The 26350-nt window shown below is 38.0% G+C and overlaps 1 protein-coding gene across 6 annotated transcripts in view; it reads left to right on the top strand.

The window, feature by feature from the left end:
* Window positions 1–26350, top strand: part of LOC111873621 (transcription termination factor 1) — a 28622-nt gene continuing 2272 nt past the window's right edge. Inside the window, exons 1-7 of one of the 6 annotated variants that reach the window (XM_023868519.2) lie at window positions 1–3400; window positions 8862–9606; window positions 12500–12691; window positions 12773–12951; window positions 17105–17259; window positions 19340–19586; window positions 21949–22109. In XM_023868519.2, the coding sequence (XP_023724287.1) occupies window positions 9184–9606; window positions 12500–12691; window positions 12773–12951; window positions 17105–17259; window positions 19340–19586; window positions 21949–22109 (1357 nt within the window). In that variant the 5' untranslated portion in view covers window positions 1–3400; window positions 8862–9183. Of the gene's footprint in view, window positions 3401–6313; window positions 6449–8861; window positions 9607–12499; window positions 12692–12772; window positions 12952–17104; window positions 17260–19339; window positions 19587–21948; window positions 22110–26350 lie in introns of those variants that run through there. The other 5 variants (XM_023868499.2, XM_023868508.2, XM_033755166.1 and 2 more) reach the window with 5 other exon arrangements.

A 26350-nucleotide genomic window follows, 5' to 3' on the forward strand; every position in this document is an offset into this window, starting at 1 on the left:
TTGAGGGGCCACGCTTTGTGGCTATAGGGGCCGCATGTTTGACATGGCTGTTCTAAAGTAAAGTTGAAAAGCAATGACAGTGAAGCATGTATATCTTTCAGACAATTTTGAATAGGAAACATATCAGACAAATGCTTGCCTTTGCGGACCTTACTGTTGGTTTCATTTAAACACACGGTAATAATCCTAACTAGTTTCATGGATGTACCACATTCAGTGAAAATGTATATTGTACAATACTTCCCTCCTATCTGAATGATAGACTTGAAGTTTCTCCAGTATTTTAGAATGTAAGAAATTTTATCAGTAATTGATCTGTTATGTTGACGCCCAGATTGATAATCCAAAATCATTTTGTCTACACTCACAGTTCTCTGAGAGATATTTGGGAAAGTTTTATATAACAGTGGTTGCCTCAATGAATGGTGTAGTTTGTTTTATCACCTTTCTTGTAAATATGTATAATAGACACCTTCCACTGCTCAGACAGCTCTTGCATGTTCCAAATAAGAGTTAATTTGTTCATGGATCTCGGATCCATTGGCCAAATGTGACTTTTTTGGAAGTGTTTGCCAAATCCCAAGGCAGAGGGACATTGTGATAGTGTCTGCAGTTGGTTGTATGCATTGTATATGGCAACTGTGCAAATTTGTGTTGCAAATTAATAAAGTGAAAGAAGATATGAGAAATATAAGCTAATAAAACTGGCTAACAGCTCCTAAGCTTGCCATTTGTGTTTTACCTTATATGTAACTTTGATGTGACGATTGTTTGTATTGTTCTAAAACAGAGTCACAGACAGTCAGACAGTTTTCTAAGTCTTGGAAACATTTTTTCTTAGCTGTCATTAATGATAACACATTTGACCCTCTCTTTTCTCTGAATGCCTTGTGGGTAAATGTGGATCCTCTTCAAAGCAGAGAATTGCCACTTGATGTGCTCTGTTTGCTAGGATGATTAGTAGTAAGGCGGATAATTTTGTGACTTCAGGTAATCTCATGCCCATAGTTGAAGTAATGAAGTATTTCAACATGTGAAAAATAATACTTTGTGAAACTTCTTATGCAAATTAATAATGGAAAGCCCGGTGTCAGAAGAAGAAAATAGGAATACAGAGAATGCCGCCTTTGGGATGTGGCACCATGTAGTTATTGTGATAACCGACGTTTTGGAGGAGCGTATCACCTCCATCTTCAGCGTATAAAAAATGCTCGAGCGAGGAATCAGCCTGAACATGTGGCTGTAGACTGCAGACTGTAGCCACCTGCTCCTTCACACAAATTCTATTCTATTCTGCTCAAAAATGGTCTTTTGCTAGTATTATGTTAAAAGACTGCGAGAAACTTTTAGGACTTGAATGATAAATGAGTCCTTATATTTTTCTGTTTGAGTGTGAGGAGTTTCTTAGATTACTTTATTGCATCAGATCTCATGATGCTTAGAAGAGCCATGAAACCTGGAACATTCCCAAAATATTGATCAAATCCAAATGCACTTTGCCTTATAAAATTTAAATTTTACCTTGTTTTATATTTCTTGCATGTGCAGGAAATGAATTAGGTCAGTTTGTACAGTGGTGTAATCAATGTCACTGCTACTTGGGTCTACTTCTTACTCCATTCAAACTTTAAACGCTGGACTTTTAAAATTGCAGTAGATTGAGCTGGCTGGAGTTTATTTAAATGCCCACTGCTGGCATACTCTGCATTTAAATGTCCCTTCCTGTTAGGACACTTGAACTGAATTAGAAAATGCTGTATGTAATATAATGTTTATGATGAATGGAATGAACTTGGTTTTTGTCAGCAAGGAACACAGTGTTGCATATTATAACGTTAGATTTGAAAATATATAGACAAAAAATTATGAACTAGTTTTAATTTTATTTCTTGTATGGTTGATGCATACTGTAAAAGTCGTTCCCCGCTTCTTCACATAGTAGTACTGAGTTTTAAAATCATTCCTGCGTGTAGCTTTGAAATATTTTTTAATTCTCTGGTGCCATAAAACAGCTGGAAGCAGTGAAGTCATTTGGTTCTCTGGTGGCAAGTTTCACATCTTTGTTACACTTCAGATATTCCAGTCTTTTAACTTACGGAAAGAAAAGTGAAAACATGGCCTTTCAAGAAAGACTAGAGGAAATATTCATTGTTTCCTACTTCACTGCCAAGCCCTGCCATTTCAGCTTCAAAAGAATATTGCCCTTCCTATGGTCGCAACCAAACGCTTGCATCACAGCAAAAATATAGAGTGCATTCAGTTTTGTGAGAGTTCATAGTGAATTTGAATATTGTAGTTTCATTTTATCATGAAATGGCAATGAAACGTTGTTTGGAAGATGATAAACTTGAAAGGCAATTGAAATACAAGATATGTGATGTGGGACTGCGCTTTCTTGGGTGCTTCAAGGAGTTTTACACAAAGGCGCGATTCAGATAATGACGCTTGGGGTTGAAGCCTATATATATGTTGAGCAGATAAAAAAAAAGTACGTATATTGAATTTTACTGTATTAAAAAATAAATATTTAGGATCGTGCATACGCTTCTACTAGCGGCTTTTAAATGTCCGAATGCACAAATCAGGGCACTTTGGATACGACTATCGTCGTACCAATCGGTATATTTCGGACGTTAAAGGTTCATTTATTTACGTTAGGCAAGTTATGAAGTTATGCTTATGATAATTATATTTGTGGGATTTGAGGTTCTCACAACGGTCGTTATCAAGAGCTCTTTCGTCTGGGAAATACCGTGTAGTCCGTTGAAAGTCTTGTCCACTTTCAGGCTCGAAATATAAGCAAAGCAAGAAACCAGATTGAATCAGGATTGTTTCATATTCCTTTGAAACGTCCGTTGACTTCTGATTGGCTAAAAGGCGTTATATCGCAACAGACAGAAGTCTTCATAATTATATTTGTTTTCTGGCCTGACTACAAAAAGTTGCTACAAACCACGTCTCGCGATTGCTGAACACTCCGTATTTGGTTTAAAGAACAGTTTGAAAAATTAACTAATGGTTAAGGATGGCCATTATATTTATGTTCCTGTCAGAAAAAGAATCGTCTTTCGTTCTGTCATACATTCGTACAAATATTCGCCAAACCCAGGGCCTGTGCTCTGAACTATGGTCTGTATTGCATTACATTTATTGGACAACACGCTTCATGCGCGTTTCCCTCAGAAACTTAGTAGTCTGTGACAAATCACAGCTGCCTCCTCTGCCTTCACTACGGTCATCCGCGCAACGAAGTACGGATTAATCTACGAAGTATCCATACGCATGTTATCTGTGCTCACGTCGAAGATTGGGAACTCTGTTCAAGTGTGGGGGTCAAGCTGTCGTATGGTCCTGCGATTTTATGCTCTCACGTCTTAATATCACGATAATATTCGCTCAGGTACGTTTGTCTGTTTCCAAAACTGCCCTTTGAGACCGGCAGGAAAGTTTCAAAATTTGCTCGTATTTATAGGAATGTACAAACATAACCTAACATTATTCAGGTGTGCTTAAGCACCGCACGACGAAGACGTATGAAAGAGTGGCGGTGTAGCTCCACCATCCAGCATTGTAACACAGATGACCGCAGTATAAATCTTCATCTCATTTGGAAACCCCAAATCTAAAGTCGGAGCTGTTTATGGTCAAAGATTTAATAGAAACATTGAGCGGTCCACTTCATATTTTATCTGGCTTGTTCAGTACTGAGAAACTAATTATGTGACAAATTGTTTAATTTCCACACCACGCATTCTGTGCAGTTAAGTTCATGGGCAATAAGTAAACATTGGGTCATTATATGTCAAATCAAATAACTAAACTAATATGGAGCTCAACCCTTCTTGAGAAGCTGCCATTTGTGCAGCTGTTCAAGAACTACCCAGAATTATATGGGACTCGAAGATTCATTACAGTGTTCACAAGAGCCCTCCACTGGCCCCGTCCTGAGCCAGATTGAACCATTTCATACCACCCCATTCTATCTCTAAAATCCATTCTAACACTTCACCCACCTATGTTTTGGTCTTACTAGTGGTCTGTTTCCTCCTGGATTTCCCACCAATATCCTATATGTGTTCCTCTTCTCAATTCATGTTACATGCCCTGCCAATTTCATTCCTCTTGACTTGATCATTCTAATTATATTCGGCAAAGAGTGCAAGTTACAAAGTTCCTCGTTATGCAATTTCCTCCAATATCCTTTCACTTCATCTCTCTACAGTCCAGATATTGTCCTCAACACCCTGTTCTCAAATACGCTCAGTCTGTGTTCATCCCTTAATCTCAGAGACCAAGTTTCACACCCATGCAGAACCACAGGCAAAATTATAGCTCTGTATTTTCTAATTTTTATATTTCTAGACAGCAAACAAGAAGACAAAAGTTTCAGGACTGAATGGTGGCAAGCAATACCTGAATTCAGTCTCCTCTTAAATCAGGTTTTGATTTATTATAGTCGTTCCCAAATTTCTGAACTGTGCCACATTTTCAAAACATCTGCTATCTATCTTTATGTCATGATTTTGCCATCCATTCTGTTGATGAGACAGCAACATGTATTTAGGTTTCTCTGTGTTTTCTTCTAGACCAACCTCCTTACTGATGTCAATTAAAGTTTGTGTGCTTTTCTTCATGGTATCTATATTACCACCCAGTAGATTCACATCATCAGCATAGACCAACAGCTGATATATTCTATTTAATTTCAGTCCTCCCTGATTTTCCTGGACCTTCCTAATGACATATTCTAAAGCAAAGTTGAAAAGCAGTGGCGATAAAGCATCTCCATATTTCAGATCATTCTGGGTAGGAAAATTACCAGACAAATATTTACCCATATAGATGTTATTATGTATTTAATTTGAACAGATTTTAATCATCCTAACTAGTTTCATGGGTATCCCAAACTCTATCAGAATATTGTATAATAATTACAGTAATTAACTATACAATACAGTAATTATCAGTGATTATTTGTAATATATTTTCAATTTATATATATAATTGTTGTATTTAAAATTATTATGGCTCATATTTTATTAATCTTACTAATAAAAAAAAAAAGTAAAGCTATCCCTGTACCAGGCTGTGAAGGCCCATAGGGTTGTGAGACTTTGAGGGTCCCACATTATCTAGACATCTAGACAATCAGCTCAAAGATGGCGGTAAGGTTGTCAGCCTTACGCACCAGCCATGCTTTACTCCCCAGAAAAATTCCTGGTACTCATTTCTGTTAGAGGCTGAGTGAACCTCAGTGTGGCTGGAAGGATTAAGTAAATTGTAGAAACTCCAATGACCTCATTGGGACTTGAACCTGCGACCTTCCGGTTTGTAGCATAGTGCCTTAACATGTGATCTACAAATTTAGAATCAAATTTTAATAACCCAGATCAGTTTGTCATTTACTGATAATCATAACAAAGATGGCTGCTGATGGTACAACTTTAAACATGTATTGAAGAGGCTGTTACACCTCTCTGACTTGTATGAACATTTAACATAGAACTGGTTATAAATGTGTGATGCCGGAAGACACCTAATTGGTAATTTAAGTGATTATATGAAATTGTGACTATGTTTTTATAGTAAGTTATTTAATTCATGTTTTAATTGAAGTCTATTTATTATTATTATTATATGTGATTTTATGATGTAATAAGTTTGCCTGTCTGCAACCTGCAAAATTGATGTTAACCTATTGTTGCAAATAATGGACTCATACAATTTTTGTATATGTATTTTGAAGATTATTTTGATATGTATTTTAAGGATCATTTCCACATCCTGGTTATATACTGTATGGATCTATGGAGAAGAAATAAAATGAATGAATGAATGAATACTTCTCTCCTAACTGAATCATATGCTTTCATGAAGTGTACGAATAGCTGATGCACTGTCTCATTGTACTCCCATTTTTCTCCAGTATCTGACAAATAAGTGATCAATAGTTGATCTGTTATGTTGAAACCACACTGATGAGCCCCAGTAGTTTCATCTATGTATGGATTTAGCCTCAAGAAAAGGATATTGGATAAAATTTTGTATGAAGTTGATAGCAGTGATATCCTACCATAATTATGTCAGTTTGATTGCCCTTCTTGTTAATTGGCATAGTAATAGATTCCTTTCACTGATCAGGCAATTCTTCCTTATTCCAAATAGAATTAACGAGTTTATGGATCTCAGCCTGTAATGTTTCACCTCCTGTTTGAAACAGTTCTACCGGAATTTTGATCATTACGTGGCGATTCATACATTTTCAACTTTGCAATAACAGTTTCAACCTCAGAAGGACTGGGATCAGGTACTAATTGCTGAGCTGCATGTATTTCTGTCTGCCTAACATCACTGGCCCTACATACATTCAGTAACTGAGATAAGTAGTTTTCCCACCTGGTCGAAATATTGTGGGAATCTGCAAGAAGATGGTCGTTCTCATCCTTTAGTAAGTTACATGTAGGTTGGTAACCCCTCTTAAATTAATTTATTCCTTTATATGTGTCTCTAATGTGCTTGTTCTTACTGCTTGTTGCAAGCTAATTAGTTTTGTCTTTCAGATATTCCCTCCTTTTTTTTCCTGAAATGCCTGCTGGTTTCACATCTTATATTGTTCAGATTATCCCCATATATTTTACGTGGATCTTGTAACCATTGCAGTTTGGCATGTTTCCTTTGATTTAATAACTTTTGAGCATCCTTCATCAAACCCAAGCCCCATGATTACCCACCTCATCATCTAAGTTTTCCAATGATGTGGACCTATTTGAGATTTCAGCACTATAATGCTCTTTACCTTATATCTTGATTAATTTCTTGAGGTTGAACCTTGCCGTATTAACTCTGTGCATTGTTTGTTTACTGACTGCCAACCTTTCCCCAACTTTTACCCCCACCAGGTAGTGGTCACTATCACAGTCTGCTGCCCTGAATGATCGAACATCAGGTACACTTGAATGATTTTTCCTGTCTATCAAAATATTGTCAATTTCATTGTGAGTCTTTCCATCATATATACAAGTAAATTTATGAATGTTATGTTATGGGAGCATTGTCGTGTACTTCTGACAGATTTTTGGATGTGGCAAAGTTTACTACATTGAAACCATTATCATTATTAATTTCATGCAAACTCTGATTCCTCATTGTTGGTTTGAAAATGTCTTTCCTACCTACTTGGCATTGAAATCTCCTAACAAAATTTTTGTATAATATTTTTAGGGAATTTATCGAATATACGCTCTAGTTCTTCATAGAAGTTGCCCTTCATATCATCAGTTTTATCCTTGATTGGGTCATGAACATTCAGAACAATGATATCACACCAGCAAAATGCTCACACAACCAAACTCTACCCTCTTGACTGCTGATATGGTTATGTACAAAAAAAGTACCTAATTAATTTAATATAGAACATAAAGTAAATATAATGGAAACTATTTTTTGGTTGAGGCACTATGCTACAAGCCCGAAGGTTGTGGGTTCAAGTCCCGATGAGGTCATTGGATTTTTTTCAATTGACCTAATCCTTCTGGCCACACTGTATCCCTGGGGTCGACTGAGCCTCTAACAGAAATGAGTACTAGGTATTAATTAAATAATTTTCCTTACTGCCATCTTTGAGCCGATTGTCTAGATAATGTGGGACCCTCAACGTCTCGCAACCCTATGGGCCTTCATGGCCTGTTACAGGGATAGCTTTGCGTACTTTACTTACTTACTGTTTTTATGACACTTTTTGTGAATTATATTTGTGTAATTGCCAAATTCTCAACACCAAAACTACACTGGAATGCTGGAATTTGTCTATATCACAGCATGTACAGTAGAAGACACAAGTATTAAAATGTATGTAAAATTGTAATTGAAGAAAGGGTGAACTAAAGGTGGTCACAATTAATGTTTGTTCATGAAGTGCCTAAGAAGCATGGTGTCATACAGTTAGGTTATACATGGGAAGGCAGGTATGTGGCCTCTATGTTGGGCCCCATTTTGCCTCTCAACATGTATATTTACTAGCAGGGTTTTTTACAGTTCTTGGTTTGAGTGTCGAAAATAGGCAGTGTGGTTAGTCAGAAATCTGTTGATTTAAAAACAAATGTTTTATTTAAATGCACTCTGGAAGCTTAGGTCAGATTAATTAAGTTGTGTGTGCTGGAAATGTCCTGTAGTTAGGAGAGGCAACAATTTATTTTATACTTCTACAATTAACACCTGGCCAAAACATGGTCAAAGTCTATTTCCACTGCATCTTAAATTGCTCTAGAATATGCTGATAGGAACATTCAGGGAAATAGAAAAATGCTGGAATTGAATGGCCTAATCAAAAATGTATTAATGCTGATGATATTAATTTGTTGGGGCTGATATAAAGCATGATGGAGAAATTCTCCTATAGGTTACTAAAAAAACTGGTCTGAAATTAGCAGCTTAAGACTACATAGTCTTGAAAGTTGTAATTTTCTATTATCATTACCACCAACACAACAAAAGTGTGACACTGACACTGTTCAGGATATGTACTTAAAATGTTGTGTAGTGGTGGAGGCGTGAGAAATATGCTGTTCTCATCAAATAAAAAGGAAACTAACATGTTCATGATTGCAGAAACTATTGTGATCTGTTGATGTTAACTGATGAATTGCTGGAACTTGAGACATGAAATTTATATGATGTATTCAAACATTTGCTAATGGTATTAAAAACTGAAAGTTTAACCTTTAGTGCCTTAAAATGCCTTAATATTCTAGCTTCAAAGTAAATTTCTGATTTGTACATTAGAGAGTCTTAGGACTATAGCAATTTACATGTCTTCTTTTTGCCTCTGTACTACCATGTACCACCAAACTTTTCTTTTCCAGGGCATTTGTCTCTTTTCATTTGTAAAGTAGGCATAGATGTCGTCTCACATAAAAATGGTGTACTCTGTGACAGCATTATGCTTTTTGAGATGTGAATTGGATGTGTAGAGGAAACTCAATAAATTCCTAGAATACGAAGAAATAGTGCCAGAGATGAATAAAGGGAAATTGTAAGATGGGTAAAGTATTTAATTAGGTATTATGCCAAAGCACAAGAACAGAGATGGAACAGTAGATCTTTGTAGTGTGCACAATCATGATAAGTTTAAGCCCTAAAGATGAAAGTGAGCAGATGTTAAAAGAGTGTACAGAATAGCTGAAAATGAGTCTTTTTCATAAGAAGGAGAGAAAGAAAAAAAGAAGTCTTTTGGAAGATTGGAATATAGACTCAGTTCTGCCCGAGAGTCAGGTCTGTTATGAAGAAGAAACTATGGAGAATGGAGAAACTATATTGCCAAGCAGAAATACTGATGGATTACAGCCTTTAAGTGATGGGGACTGCACTCCTAAAAAGCATAAAAGGAACAAGAGAGACAAAAAGGAATTCCACAGTACAGAAGAAAATCAGAATGCTAGTGTGTCACAGTGCGGAGAAGAGTTGGAAAGAACAGAGAAAGGAGCTCTATGTACAGTAAAGAATTTGCCATCAGAGGGACAGGAGCAGATTGAAGCCCAAGAATTATATGAAACATTACTGGCTGAAGCTGATGATGTCAATACAGAATTGCCATCCCACATAAAAGAGGTAGGAATTCCATTTTACATTATTCTCTACTAGGTGACAATTCTGATATTTCCAAAGAACCCAATGTACAGAAGAAGAGCAATAACATTTTCTTGATTTAAAATCATCTAGTTGTGAGATTTGAGGTTTTTGTGATGCCAAAAATATAGATTATGGTCCTATATTTTATTTCAGTGTTTAGTCTGTTAAATGGCATTAGTATTTTGGAGGAACAATAAATGACAATGGTTGTACATAATTTTAAATACCCTGCAGCACCCCTATACTCATATTCATTATCAGTCAAAATCTTTCATGTAGCCTCACACATTGACATTAAAGGGACTGAAGACTGGTGACTGCAGTGACCAATTCTGCTGACTTCAACAGCAAATCGAATGATCATGAAGGCACTAATTCAGGTATATCAGATATCAGTTGGAATGCATGGATGCTCCATGGCATGTAAAATCTTGTACAACCATTAAGTCTCATTTCAAACGAGTTTGTCGTGTCCAGAAAACCTTAACTTTCTCTTCCCCTAGCTCTGTAACTGTTGAGAGTTGTTATGTTTTGGATATAACACTTTCCATCTAAAATGACCTTAGGAATAGCCTTCTGAAGTTATAATATAAAGTGTGAAATACCTTGTATGAGTATATAGGAAGACTGCCTCTGTGGTCTAGTGGTCAAAGTTCCATTCTACAGATCCAGATGTCCAGGTTCGATTCCTGATGCTACCAGATTTTCTGAGAAGTAGTGGGTCTGGAACGGGGTCCACTCAGCCTCGCGAGGATAATTCAGGAGCTATTTCAAGGAATGGTGACTGTGGCCTAGAAAACCAAAATTAATGGCCATGGGGATTCGTTGTGCTGACCATGTGACACCCTCTATCTGCTAAAGTTGGCACTAACTTCGCCGACAAGCAGTGGTCGCTCTGTCAGTATAGTTCACTATGTTTTTGTTTGATTATATAGGAATCAGTGTCATTTGATTGCCATTATGAAGGTGCATTGCATCAAGTGGTCACGTGGCACATGTTAAGGTAATAATGAAATCCACATTAAAAAATATAATTTATTATCTCTTGTAGAGTGGGTTCATAATGTACCCTTTCCGCTTGTGTGCTTAAGAGCTGCTGTATTGAATTTGTATTAATAGTGACCATGTGTGCATTAGAACAAGGCTCTGTGTCTCCCTTGGTCTCACAGTTAGTACTGGAACATGAGCACGTCTGCCTTGTTGCTGACTTGATGAACATGATGACTAATTTGTGAAGATTCAAATTTCGGTTAACATTTCTGCCTCATATCCAAGCGGTTTCTGGCTGTTGTTACTGAGTTTTGTTGTGGTTTTAATTAGTCACTCTAGGCGAATGGTGGGATAGTACTTTAATAAAAGATTATAACTACTTCCTTCCTAAGTCATTATTTGTGAAAATCATCATTTCTCAATGAATCCTATGCAGCCAATGTAGTTGACAGAATAACCTTCATTTGAACCAAGAAGTGAACTGAAAACCTGCACTTTTTGTCCTTATGAACATGTTTTATGTGGGTTTTATTTGGTCTGAGAGCACAGGTTATGTTTCTGCACCTTGCAGGCAAAAGTGTCTTGTTAGTCCACATCATATGAGAGGAAATGAGCATCAGCTGCCATGAGCAGAATTGTAAGCAGTGTTGCTAATCCTCAGACTGAAAACATGTTGAATTAATTACTGGCATGTCATATACAGTTTCTGTAGTCTTTCAGATTCTTATCATCTGAGTTGACCCTGAAGATGGAAGCAGCATTTTCTCCAAAATGTTGACATCCACCTACAATAGTACATGGTGTCACAATCCAAAAGACCACAGTCTGAACAATCACTGCCATGAAAAGCTCAAGACTTCTTTTCTCTTACCCATCCATCCTCACTTGACCTGACTGCTGTCTCCAGAATGGTCTTCTCACTGTTTTCTTTTACTTTTTTCAATATTTATGACTATTTTGTTCACTTGCCAAAACTACCTCCATCATCATGTTTCTAGATGGCTGCCTAAGTTGTACGTTATATGGTTAAATGTTTCATATTTCTGTGTTATTTGGTCACTGTATTTCCAGTAATACCAAAGTTAGCCTCATCTGTCCTCTCCAATGTCAGACTTTTTTATTACTTATTATTATTTTGGAAGGGGTGAGTTTCCCCATGCACTGTGACTGGTTGTTAATCTGTTGTGCGTCCCCCTTTCAGTTTTCTACTAGTCGCCATGCCCTTCCAGTACTGGTGCTCACTATCAGCGAGGTCGGCCACCTCTCTGGCAGTGGTCCCCGATACTTCCCCATCTACCGGAGGAATTGGAAACTACTACTTGGGCGGGAAACTTTGCCTAATTTTGCTCAGAGGTCTCCTTGAGACATGAGGATCTTTTACTCGTATGTGCCGTAAATCTATGACACAGGACACACGGCTTAAAGTCCTTCCCAGAGGACTTGTTCCCTGAATTTTTCTGCCCTTAAAATTTCCACAACCTCCGCCGGGTTTGAACCCGCATACCTTGAGTCATGAGGTGGGAACGTTACCCCTAGACTATGGAGGCCGCTAATGCCAGGCTTAATGTTTGCTTCAGTTCCTTTATGACTGACCTGCCTGTTCCTTTTTGCTCACCCTATATATTTGTTTCCTTATGGCCAATAATTAGAACTACTCATAGTTTTTGGAAACATTTCTTTGAATATTCTATCTCCTAGTATGAAAATTTCCAAAATAATTACTAATACTTTCTCTAGAATTAGTAAAACTTTGAGGGTACTTGAAATTATTCATGTATTTTATTACACTACACAGTAAACATGGTTATAGCGCTTGCAGTTAAAAAAAACTGTGCCCCAGTTGTATGTAGCCTTACTTAAAAAATTTCTAACCCTGTTTCAGAAACTAAAAAGGATACAAATACTAGTGCCATTCGATGTTCCTCAATCCCATTGTGTTGAAACACGTTTTACACATGTACCTACAGAAGAACAGAAGAGACAGCTAGCTGATCTTGGTGTGCAGTTAAAGTACAAGAAATTTTCTTCATATGAAGATGCCATTATTTGTAAAAACTGGGAACATTTCAGCAAAGTAAGTATGTTTAATATTTATCTAAAATTTGTTCTGGTGCTTCTTAAGTGTCAAGTATTAAAATCATTTATTATGTTACAGGAGTATAATTTTGAAGATGTAGAACCATTTCTGTTATTTGGACATAAACATTTTTGCTGCTTGAAGTATTCTGAACGGAAACATTTTGTCCAGTATGTGGGACATGGCCTTCCACATCGTACATTGTATAGCATATATGCAAGATTTCAGATGTTATACAGGCCATATGTAAAAGGAAAGTAAGTAAATGGAAATTCAAGTAATAGTACGCTTTTTCAACTACAGTATGTGCCAAAAATAACAGTACTGAAATTAAAAAATGAACAATATTACCTTGCCATCATCTGTCAGTTTATTTCTCCTGAAAGAAACTAACATACACACTATCAGCATGTTGATTTGCCATGGTATGCATAATGTAAGTTTTCGAAGTGTGCACCACCTCGCTGTAGACAGTGTTCGTATTGTTCATGTAGATTCTCAATCATATCCTGGAACAAAGGTTGCTGCAGACCCCTGCAAAAGGAGACAATTTGCTCGCGTAATGCGGGCACAGTTCTTGGTGTATCTTCACAGTTGAACACACTCCCCTTTAACATTCCCCACAAGTAGGCGTCAGGTGGTGTAAGATTCCTCAAGAAATCTGGAACCTTGTACACCATGGCCAAAAATGTTCCACAATACACCATCCTGGATTGCATATCTGACTCTGTCAAGCATTGTCCAACCTGTATCTGGTACCGAAATCCAGCTATGTCCTTAAACAATCGAATGGATGTATCGCTGACGTTCAGTTTCAGTGCCGTTTGTCCTAGACTTAGTTGGGTTGAATGCAGCACCTGCTGAAGAACACATGCATGGTTCTCTTTTGTCGAAACAGTTACTGGTCATCCAGACTTCCCCTTCCATTGACACAGTACACTACCAGAACAGCAAAGTTTCGTAACAATAGACAGCATAACTGTGTTACTTGGTGCCGTCTTATTAAATCTCTCTTGGAATTGTTCTGTCACCTTTTTCAAACTCAGTCTGCCTTCATAACCACTTCCGTATGAGCGGAAATACTACTCAATTATGAATACTTTTTCCTCTTCTGAGAGACCAATTGCCAACAACAATTGCACAACACAACTTCCTTTTCAATACTGGGAACACGTGCGGCTGGAGCCATGCCCCGTCGACACGCACATGCGTGTTCGAGATGCACGAGTTTCAGTACTGCATATTTTGGCGCATACTCTACTTTTCATGTTTAGTAAGAAGATGGAATTATAGTATTATCATATCCCCTTAATAACCTTCAACCCAAGTCACAGATATTTATGAAAGTTGTATGTACATAGTTCCACTAGCAACAAATATGTATAACTCTGTTGTAATTTTGGCAAGGTAATTGCAAGGTAGAAGTAACACTGGTGTCACTGTATGTCATCTGAAAACATTGGTGATCACCTACAGAACTAGAGCTATGAAGATATGTGTGTGAGAATAGAACCTTGAAAAGTATATAATATTGTGACATGTTGGGCCGGAGAACAGATGCTGCAAGAACGGGCTCCAAAGCAAAGGAACGGGGTGCACCGTTAGGCTATTCGAGACGAACAGCCTTAAGGAGGGAGCAGTGTGACATGTTGAGCTATGGATGACGCCCCTCCCCCCCACCGCCAGCCGTGATGCGCCGAGCGAAGCTGAAGTGAGCCGAAGTTAGCCGAGTCCCCGCAACCTGGTAGCTATGCAACGCGAGTCAACAGCGATGACATCACCAAGGGTACCGCGGGTTGCTAGGCAGCACGGGTAAACAGTTGTTGCGAGAGATGACGGTAGTAACAGCGGTACACAGCGTTGCTGGCACGATGGCACCAGACATAGTGGTGCCTGTTACGTGGCCGTTTTCTGTATTGTCCGATCGAGGCTATATAAGGAGCAGCGAAGGCTATTCGCAGAGTCCTCGAGCTACCTCCAAGTTAGTTCCGAGTTAGCCAGCAACCAGTCAGTTGTATCCTGGCATTTGGAGTGTAGTATTTGTGATACTGCAGATAGCAATAATTGTGAATCTGTAATTTGGGTGATTGTAAGTGCGAATGTGAAATAAAATTCGCTATATCAAATACGGCGTGAAGTTATTTGTCGCGTTATACGCCCAATACGTGACAATATTTTGAGAACCACTGAATTGATTTTCATGAAATTTTATATGTGAGAGTTTTACCAAAGTCTGTCAACACATCACAATTTGCTGGCTGCAGAAATTTCGCCAAAAATGACTATAGAGCTGGTTCCTTTTTCATAGTTTACAGACCCTCTGTAGCATTTTCTGACAATACTGACTGCCACAGAGGCTTCAGAGCTCCATTCTCTCTTTGCATTTGTCTAATGCAGTTTATCCACTTCAGTTCTGTTTTCTGGAGGACACTGTCCGATTTGCTGATGTATTACATAAACTGATATGCTTAGTCATGTCCCTCTTGCCTTCTCACCCTTCAACAAGCCAAGCAAAGTACAGACTATGTGAAGTATGTTCACCACACTAATGAATGCAGTCATCAAATGCAGTTTCTTCACAATGAAAGAGAGTACAGTTCAAATGCGACTTTATATACATTCAAACCACTAAAAGTGATATTTATAATTTTTACCAGTGGCTTAAATCTGATTGAGCACTGTAGAAGTGGTAATAGTCCCTAATATGTCAACAGTGTTGAAATTATGCATTATTGTTAGTATGAGATCATGTTATAGTTGCTTACATTCATATACATGAGCTTCAGATACATTTATCATCTGTGTAAGAAGTTAAAAGTTGAGAATTTTGTTCCTCCCTGCTCTGTTTCTTTTTAGAGAGTTTAAGTTAATATTGTAACGTGTTTTGCCGCTGAAGATGCCGTTTGGATTGTTAATTGATTTATTTAACAACCTACAAGTCTTTGCTACAATTAATTATAACACTGTTACAGGTTTAAACAATTTACAACCCTACAATATAATCTGTCCACTCTGTCCTCAGTACTCTTCACGTATTCACAGGACGATACGGGAGATATACCAGTGTCACTGTATTACACACTCCCAATTACTTCTCTTGTGAGCCAAGCATCTGCTTCTCACGCTATCACTTCTAATAACACGTTCCGGTATTCTTCTTTCCTCTACAACTGAACATGGCGACTGTTCCAATTCAACTATCTCCGGCTATGGCTACATTTCAACTGTCACTCCTGATCACACACTACTAACTACTAACTCACTACTAACTGTTAGTTTACAGGTATTAAGAAATGTATATTTTACTAAATTTGAATCCATATTTAAGTATGGTATTATGTTTTGGGGTGGTGGAGGTAAAGAGATAGATACAGTTTTTAAAGTACAAAAAAAAATGCATAAGAGCCATTATGGGCGTTGGTAATCGGGCATCCTGCAGAAGGCTGTTTGGTGAGTTAGAAATTTTAACTGTTACTTCTTTGTATATACTGGAGATTTTATGTTTTATCATAAAAAATAGAATCTATACAACTCTGAACTCTGATGTGCATAATTACAACACAAAGCATAAACATAATCTGTATGCCCAACATTGTAATACAAATCGTTGTAAGAGAAGTGTGATAAACATGGGCATAAAACTATACAATAATCTTCCTATGGAGTTAAAGAATGTATCTGATTTTAAAGTGTTTAGGAGGAAATTGAAGTGTTATTTGTTGCATAATGCCTTCTACTCTCTTCAGGAGTTTTTTTATATGTAAGATGTTGAATTAAATGACTGTAATTGCCTGTTAATGCATGTGCTGGTGGTTTTTTATATAATATATTTAAGTATTTATGTATTCTTTGATTATGTTAGGTGTGATTGTTATTAAATCTATATATTCCCTTTGACTTTATCCGATTGTATATTTTACAGTTATGGATGTAATAAAATTATGAATTATGAATTATGAATTACTATTGACTGCTAACTGCTGACTGACTCTGAATAGTGTTCGCTGTTCCCTATTTAGCCTTGGCATGGACAAGACAGGAAACAGTTATGTGATAGGTACTGCTGTTGCCTGACGCCGTGTTTTTCGATAGCCTAGCAACGCTGATGGGAGTTGTTTACTGCCGCATGGCAACCGTGGCATCCCTTGGTCACGTCACCACGCGGGGGGGTGTTGACTGGCCTATTACCATAGCAACAGCAACGCTCCGAAGGTGTTACGTTGCTGCTGGCGGGGGAGGAGGTGTCCTGCATAGTGCAACTATATCACAGTATTATGTCTGTTACTATTTCTGTTGAAGGATTTCACACTCAAATTGACAGCACTTTCTGTTTTTAGTGTTATCTACATGTTATGAGTAACATGTAGATAACACTAACATGCATTTTGTAATGTTGTAATTGTGACATAGGTTCACTGAAGTAGAAGATGATGTTATTAAATGCCATGTGTCAAAAGGAATGGATAGACAGCCATTTTCAACACTGTCCAAACTCTTCAACAGAGACAGACTTTCTATCTACAAGAGATACAAGTGGCTTGAACGTGAACTTCCAGGAGAACAAGGTAATGTCCTGACTTCACAATTACTTTTTATTTTGGGAATGATAATGTTGCTAAAATAAAATGAGATTATTTGTGAGGAACGATTTGCACAGAATTATTAAGATGACGACTTAAAGGGTTTTTGTCATCATGTCATCACCACCAGCAACAAAATGTAATAGAACAACATACTGTAGTGGTTCTGTAGGACAGAATTTGGTGGTCGTGGCCTGATCAGAAGTACTATCCAGGCATTTGTTTGGAGGGACATTACAGAAAACCTCACTCAGGATAGTCAGTGTCCCAACTCCCAAATTTCTAACCTTGCAGTTCCTGAAGGAAGTCAGAAGCATTACTGCTTGAAAGAGATTGCTTAGTTATTGTCTTGTCATTGGTATTGTACGTCAGAGGTTTAGCATATCTCTTGCTTCTTCCCATAATCATTTACAGTACATTTAAATCTTAATATTCAAAGGTCTCTTGAAATTTGTTATAATAAAGTGTTTGTATAATGAAATGTCCTTCAATATTGCTATGAAGTGCAGAATCAGATGATGTATATTATATGGAAGTACACTTATTGCGTGTCTAATGACAGGTCTGGAGCTGTTGCCCTTGTCTTCTAAGTCCTTGTTGTCATTTCTTTGTGTGTATATTTGCACACACATGGATAGTCATTGATGCTGCTTTTTGTCATTCTTGAACTGTGTAGCTACGCTTGCTTTTCAAGCAGTGAGAGTCAGCATAAGTCAATTTTTAACACATACCAACCTGATAATTTCTATGATTTTGTGCTGTAGCTGAGACAGTTAGGTGCTGGCTTCTCACCTCAAGCCTTGGGTTTATCCAAGGTAATTTCATATGGGATTCGTGGTGGATGAAGTGATGGAGAAAGTTTTTTTTTTTTTCAGTTTCTTTGTGTTTCCTCTGCTAATCACCATTTGAATTGTGCTCCATACTAATTTCACTGCTCCCTGATGTGTGTGCTAGCCCTGAGCAGACAGCACCTTATCACATCCTCAGTCTTTAATTTTAACTCTTCATCTCTGACCTAGCACTTAGCTAGTTAGTGTGATAGAGTTAGTGTTACTGAACCCATAGCAATTTGTATAATTTCTTATATATCTGTTTCTGCTTGATAGGTTCAAGTAACTGTGCATGGATTTGATTGGCATTATGCTGTTGCAATTGTGTGCTGAAGCGTGGTACTAAGCATGCAGTGTATTGTTATTGTCATGGTTGGTAGCAGCACCAATGAGATAGCAGCTTAGATTGTACCATTTCTCATGCACCAGGTTCTTTCTTACCAGTAGTTATCAATTATTCCAGAGGTTCTCCCATCTTTAGGGAAGAACATAGACTCAATGCTTGAGAATGGAGTGGAACTTTAAGCCACTTGCATCATGTGAGACAGAGAAAGTAACTAGGGGATGTAGAAAACTACAAAATATAGGAGCATCATAATTTGTGGTCTTCTCTGAATATTATTAGGACGATTGGTTCAAGGTGGATGAGATGAAATTCATGCAAAATTAAGTGTGAGAGCTTCAAGAGAAGAAAATGACCACTTAGATAACCTAGGCAGTGATAGGAGGATGGTACTGAAATGGATCTTACAGAAATGTGGTATGAGAAAATGGACAGTTCAGTTTAGGGTAGGGCTCACCTATCTGGCAAAGTACATCGTCACATGCCAGAAGACAGTAATATTCATGTCTCTGTTGTGAGAACCTCAGATCTGACGTTGCAATTAAATTAACCTAAAGGGTTTCAAAAGGCATGCAGTTTTTTCAGCAGCTGAATAATTTTTGCTTTTATAAGTGAGTGTACACCAATTGTGAAATCCTGGATGCAGCTTTCATGATGTTTTGATTTTTATGGTTCAGTTGGGGATGGGGTCTGTGACCCAGTAGTTGAGAAACATTGAGTTAGATAAAGCTGATTTTTTTTTCCTTATTTAACACAGAAACTTTCATGATGAAACGCAACCTAGCTCTATAATATAATTTGAAATAAACTGAGGTTGTGTAAAACTTGATTTTCGGTATGGTAATAGATTCTGTAATAGTAAACCCTTGTTGTTGTTATTTAATTACTGTAGGACGTGTGACTTGGACATTGCAGAAAGTTGAAATGGTAATAAGGAGTCTTTTGAAAGTCACTGGTTTAAAAAACGTGGAAGACCTACGCAATAGACATATTTCATTAACAGACTGGAGAAAAGTTGAAAAGGACTGTGGAATTAGAGCGGACTGTGTTAGAGACATTTGGAGGTTTAAATTGTCCACACAACTGTTTTGTCCTAAACCAATATACTTAAAGGAAATTAGAATTAAACTAATAAAGAGGTAAGTTCTCAGGTTGTGGTCATCTAGGTTGTGACCCCATGCAGTCTTTTAGGCAGAGACCAGTGTTTGGGAGGACCATGTTGCCTTCATTTTCAGGCTTGAAGGACTGGGTTAAGTTATATGAGCAAGTTGCAAGGAAGGGGGACACTTTGACCTGTGGGACAGGGGTGAGGAAATCTAACCTCGTTGGGGCCATTATATCCCAATGAATTTCACAGCCCCTACACATCAACCCTGAAGATGGAGGCAGAATCATCTTCTGCCTATAAGACTGCACAGTATCACAGCCAAGAAGACCACAGTCCAAACAATCATCACATGGACTTATATGGGGTAAGTTATACTCATCATATAAATATAAACTCTTGAATACACTTATACAGATGTTCTAAAGGATGTATATAATGTATGAGAGACAAACATACTGTATTTAAATTAGATTATTTTTTTCTTTAGTAGAATTAAGTTTAGCACTGAATCGTATGCCAATCACATTGGCTGCACAGTCTAAGACATGAACTGCCTTTGCTAGGATCAGGGGTTCGAATCCCACTCAAGACATGTGTGCCTATTTGAGTTTATTCTGTGTTTGTGTTGTTCTGTGTGTATAGGTAGCAGCCCTGCAATGGGCTTATCCCCCGGCTGGGGAGTCCTACTAAGAAACTAAAAAAGTGGCTAAAGAGCAACAAAAGGACTGTAGAGCCATAGATGGATGGATAGATGGACAGATGGGTGGTCACACAGACTTGTGCATCAAAGTGAAAGTTGATTTGTTTAGTTTTCTTAGGAGCCTAGCTGAATAGCACTTTATGTTACTCTAACCACAGGTTTTGCAAGTGGTGTATCTTCCAAAAACGAGGAAAACTCAGAACCTGTAATAATTTGAAGTAATGGTTTTACCATAACCTCACACTTTGCATCTTAAAATTTAAATTCTTTTATTAAATCTAAGAAATTTAAGTCACTTGGAAACATTTTTTTGTTTTCAGACATGTCATTTTTGTATAAAATCTCTTCTTCAGCTCTGCTTCTTGTAGCTGATTGTCAGGAATTAATTTTATGGTCTCAAATCTGAACACTAAAAATTCACTGTTATTTTGAATTACAAATAATTAATGGTTACTTTGAGATGAGTAATGATATTTATCTCTTCTTTATGCACTCTGTGAATGTGACTGCATTTTATAGCCACATAACAGAAACTGATATTTAAATGAAATTAAATGTACAGGTGTCAGATGAAGTGGTTGCTAATGATAATATGAACATCTAATGTAATTGTCAGGAAATATTGTATAGATTAAGCAAATTCTGCTGTCTCATCGTAAAAGTATAAATCAGTGCAACCAGTTTGTTGAAGATGAAAGAACATTGTGAATTAACTTAATTTATACTGAGTTGTATGTGACAACTTCAGGATTTAAGAGCAGTTCAGACATCTGTCTGACTGTAGAGTAAGGTAAATTTGTCCCTGTGCCTAATTAATTGAGCTCAACACCATTAAGATGTATGAGGGAGGTGAGGTATAGCTCCACTATTCTTGACCTTGGCACTAGATGGAGGTGAGTCATCAGATTCACACTTTGGCTTCTTTACCTGTGGGGAAAGAGCCCTGATACCCATTCAGTAGGAGGCTTGGTTGGCCCCAGAGCCAGTCTGGATGCTTTGGACAAGAGAAAAATTTTGTGCTTACCAGGAATGAAATCCTGGCTGACCAGCACATAGACCATTGCTATTCTGACTGAGCTGTTCAGACTCCTTTGGCTGACTGTAATGAAACATAATTCTGAGAGTTCAAAGGGCTTCTTCACTTTATCACAACAATAGTTGGTGGTATCCGCATTTAATGTTCCTCAGTTCAAGGTGTTCCCTCATTTATCATTCCGTTTCACTGATCCCAAGGAGCTGGCAGTATAGCGACTGGCTATGGGCTGGATGACTAATGGGCCCCATTTCGAGTCCTGGTAGGTTCAAGAATTTTCTCTTCTCTAAGTCGTCCAGACCGGCTCTGGGGTCCACCCAACGTCCTATCCAGTGAGTACCAGGGGCTCTTTCTTCAGGGCGTGAAGCTGACCACTCACCTGCAGCTAGTTCCAAGGTCAAGAAAATGTGGATCTATACATCCACTCCCCCATATGCCTTCATGGTGTAGTGCTTAATTAGTTAAGCACAGGGACACATTTTCCTTTTTGCCTTTCAGTCATTCCAAGTCTATAATCTCAGCCTTAAGATTCCTCCATTGAAGATATCCAGTTTAGTATTCAGATCCACTGCTCGAAAAAGTAACCTTAAATGGGGGTTCCTCCTTCATTTTATGCGTACAGCCATGCATGCTGTTAATTTCAGATACTCTTTCTTTCAGACTTTATAGAGATGATGTCAAGTATTGGCAAGACATAATCTGGAATGATATAGCAACGGATTTTGGTGTCGGTCCATTGTTCTTATGGGCATTATTTCGAAAGTTGCTTAAATCATGTTATCCGAGGCATGACTGGGAATACTTCAGATCTCATTTCAGGGGTTTGTAATCTGCTGCTGTTGTACCAATTTCTTTCTTTATTTCTTATAGTCTTGTTTGTACTGTTACTCTCTGTCCCTTAGAGCTTAATATTATCACCAGCACCTTGTACTCAAACATCCTCCATCTGTGTCCTTCACTTTGGCTTCATAAAAAGGAAAGGTGAAGTTATGGTTTTATATAAAGTAATCTTTAGGTCAAGATAATAGAAGATAAAATATTCTGAACTTAATGGTAGCAAGAGTTCCCAAATTTAATTTATTCTTAATTTCTATATGAAAATAGTTTTAATTTGTTATTTCCAAATATTTCAACTTCACACATACAAGGAGATCGAAAAGTCATGCACATCAAACTAAAAGTTGTTATAAATTGTATTGCAATTAATATAATTATATCTCCTACCATTATATGGTACTGTAGGAGTACTAACAACTAGTAGAAACGCCATCTGTTGTGTATCGGTCATACGACGTCTGCAGTATAGCTTTGTTCATTGCATGACAGACATGTCATTTTCCCAAAAGCAACGAGTTTTCATTGTGGTACATTATTTTGCCAGTCATTCTTATGCATGTGTCACAGACGAGTTTTGCTGGGAATATCCGGATTCTGCAGTTCCTAACAATTCAACGTTAATAAGAATAATCAACCGATTGTGGGACTGTGAATGATTTTCAGATAGGAAGATATCCGGGAGACTGGCCATTTTGACTGAGGCTAAACTGGCTGACGTGGAGAAAATGTTGCAGCATTCCCCTTCAAAAAGCCTGAGGAGACTATCAGCACAATGAGGGATTTTGTACGGAAGTGCTCAGAAAGCGATGAAGAAGTTACACCTTCGTGCATATCGTGTTCGCTGTGTGCAGGAACTGAAGGACCTGGATAAAGGAAAACGCTTAGTGTATGGCAGATGGTTTCGGACATTTGTTGGCAGCCATGGAATTGAAGAGTTTGATTAGGTTTTCTTCACTGACGAAGTGTGGTTTCACCTTAGTGGCTACATGAACAGTGAAAACAATAGGATTTGGTCATCTGAAAATCCACACGTGTTACATGAAAAGACCTTGCACTGACAGAAAATCGGAGTGTGATGTGCTGTGTCACGTCGAATAGTGGGCCCAATTTTCTTTGAAGCAACAGTGAACAGTCCAGTGTACCAAGACATCATTTACTTACTTACTTACTCATGGAGCTGAGCCCTTCTTGAGGAGCCACCAATTCTGCAGCTACTCAAGAACCTCTCAGTATTTTATGGAACCCGAAAGTTCATTGCCGTGTTCACAAGAGCCCTCCACTGGTCCTGATCCTGAGCCAGATCTATCCAATCGATACCATCCCATCCTATCTCTCTAACGTCCATTCTAATATTGTCCACCCACCTACGCCTTGGTCTTCCCTATGGTCTCTTTCCTTCTGGCTTTCCCACCAATAGCCTATACGCATTCCTCGTCTCCCCCCATTCGTGCTACATGACCTGCCCACCTCATCCTCCTTGACTTGATCATTCTAATTATACTTGGAGAAGAGTACAAGTTATGAAGCTCCTCATTATGCAGTTTTCTCCAACCTCCTATCACTTCATCTCTCTTTGGTCCAAATATTCTCCTCAACACCCTGTTCTCAAACACCCTCAGTCTGTGTTCCTCCCTTAATGTCAGAGACCAAGTTTCACAACCATACAGAACCACAGGCAAAATTATAGTTTTGTATATTCTAACCAAGACATCGTTACACAGTTTATTGCGCTTCTTGAAGTTGATGAACGTGAGTGTCGGTTGCAGCAAGACAGTGCAACATGTCACACATCTAATGAAACCATGCAGTTCTTGCCTGAGTTTCTTGGTGACCGTCTCATTTCGAAAGGATTGTGGCCCCTGCATTCGCCCGATTTCTCACCCGCAGATTTTTTTCCTTTCTGACTACCTTAAAGGAATTGTCTATAAAAACAATCCGCATACACTGGGTGACCTCAAGAGGAACATTATGATGGCAATTAACAGCATCAGTTTACAGGTGCTCCACAAAGTGGCCTCAAACATTGTAAAAAGAGCTCGTGCATGCATTGCTGAACAGAGAAGCCATTTCGAGCATGTGTTTTAAAGGCATGATTTTATTTTGCATTTCTAAGGCGTAAGGTTATAAAAATTAATAGTAAGTGCTGTATGTCTTGTAGTTTGTGCATTAAACCAGCAAAATATAATTTCTTAGTGTGATATGCACGACTTCTCGATCTCCCTGTATTACAAGTATTTTTGTCTAGCTTCAAATGAAGTTCTTGTCTTACATTCTTGGGATGAGATAAGAATGTATGTTTAGTTTCTCTGCATTTATTTCTTGGCCAACCTTTCTAGCAAGTAATAGATTTTCTGTTTTTTTTTATGGTGCTGTGTTTATATTTTTGCTCAATAAACTAGTATGATGAGCATGTACAGAGGCTGATACATGCCATTAATTTCCAGTCCACACTAATTGTCTTGGACCATCCTAATTGGCATATTCTAGAGTGAGGTATAGCAGTAGTGATGAAGTATCTCTTTGTTTCACCAGTCTGAACAGAAAATGGATTAGACAAATGTTCAGCTATGCAGACTTTACTGTAGATTTTATTTAATAGTATTGTAATTGGTCTTTCTAATTTTTTTTGTTTGTACCAAGTTTAGTAAGTTTATTTTACATTACTCCTCACTGAATCGTTTCCTGTGCTCAACCTATTGAATTCTTTATGAGCGGTCTGATTTGGTTCATCCTGGTCCATCACACCAGCAATATTATAAAAGGTTAATCAACTCCATCCAGTGTGACTGATAAAATGTTTTTTTAGGGAAAGAAAGAAAAAACATTTTATCAGTCACACTGGACATGGTTGATTAACCTTTTATAACCTTTCTGAGAGGGTTACCACAGTGTGAGGCCAAAGAGTTACATTTAAGGTGGACACAATTTTTCTCATTGCTGCTGTGTGGGTATTAGAATTCTCATTATTTTACAATAAACATGAATTTTGTTCAGGCTTTGCGTGATTGATGCTGCCATATATGCAAGATATTCTTAATTACACCATTTTGGTTTGAAATTGAAGACATGTTTGGCTTAATGTTATATACAACAGCACTTAGGTGTTACAAGCTACATATGCCCTGAGATAGGCCCCAAGTGGTTAATTAATCACAGCACCGAGAGATATATGGGATTGGAGGTATGCCTCATGTGTTCATAATCTCAGTATCAGTCGAGGGTTTCTTGAAGTCTATAAATACATGATGTCTTGTCTGTTTGTACTCCCAATTTCTCTTTAATATATGAGGAATTACAAACGTCTGATAGGTGGTTTGTCTGTTATGTCAAAAGCCACACTGATGATCTGTAATTTTGTCAGTATATGTGGCAGGCCCACAGACACATTCTGAATGCCATATTGTTAACGATACTTGAATGATGCAAGCGGCAGGATAACTCAGTCGATATAATGATGGGCTATGTTCAGGATAGCCGAGGTTCAAGTCCTGGCAGGGGCAAGAGATTTCCTCTGCCTCATGCCATCCAGACTGACCCTGGGGCCCACCAGGCTTCCTATCCAATGAGTACCATGGATGAGGTGACTGGGGCATGAAGTGGACCATTTACCTCCATCTAGTGCCAGGGTCAAGAATGGTGGAGCTATACCTCCACTCTCCTCTACATCTTCATAGTATGATGCTTAATTGGTGAAGCAAAGGGACACCTTTAGCTTTTACCTCACCTACCATTTTTATAGCAGTTCTTCACTATTCCAAATAGGATGAATTTTTTTTTGTTACCAAAATGTAATAATATCTTTCCTTTAACCCTTCCGCACCGACATCCGTGTGCTGCACCGACCCTTTAAATAATCGTATGCCACCAACATCTGTGCAGTGCACCGACCTGCGCAGTGTTAGCTTTGAAGGACGTTGCTGACAAAACGAGGAAAGATATTCCAGTTTTCTTTTCAGGAGTACATAGATTAAGGTTTCATCTTTCAATTGGTATATGAGTTATTTATTTTGGACGAATTTTTAGCACGGTATTTTTATTTTATATCGTTAGTGTAATAGTTCGTACTTTGGTCTCATTGCGCCTAGATTGCATTGAAGTTTTTCAAATTCTAAGTAAGGAAAATGTATAAAACTATATATCTTTCGACTCTATGGTCTTTGCTTGTCTATATGAGTCACTCACTGAAACCCCAGACGAAGGTTTTCCTTGAGTGGGTTGCTGTACA

This window comes from Cryptotermes secundus, unplaced genomic scaffold, assembly GCF_002891405.2.
Source record: "Cryptotermes secundus unplaced genomic scaffold, Csec_1.0 scaffold3495, whole genome shotgun sequence".
NCBI classification, from domain to species: Eukaryota; Metazoa; Arthropoda; class Insecta; order Blattodea; family Kalotermitidae; genus Cryptotermes; species Cryptotermes secundus.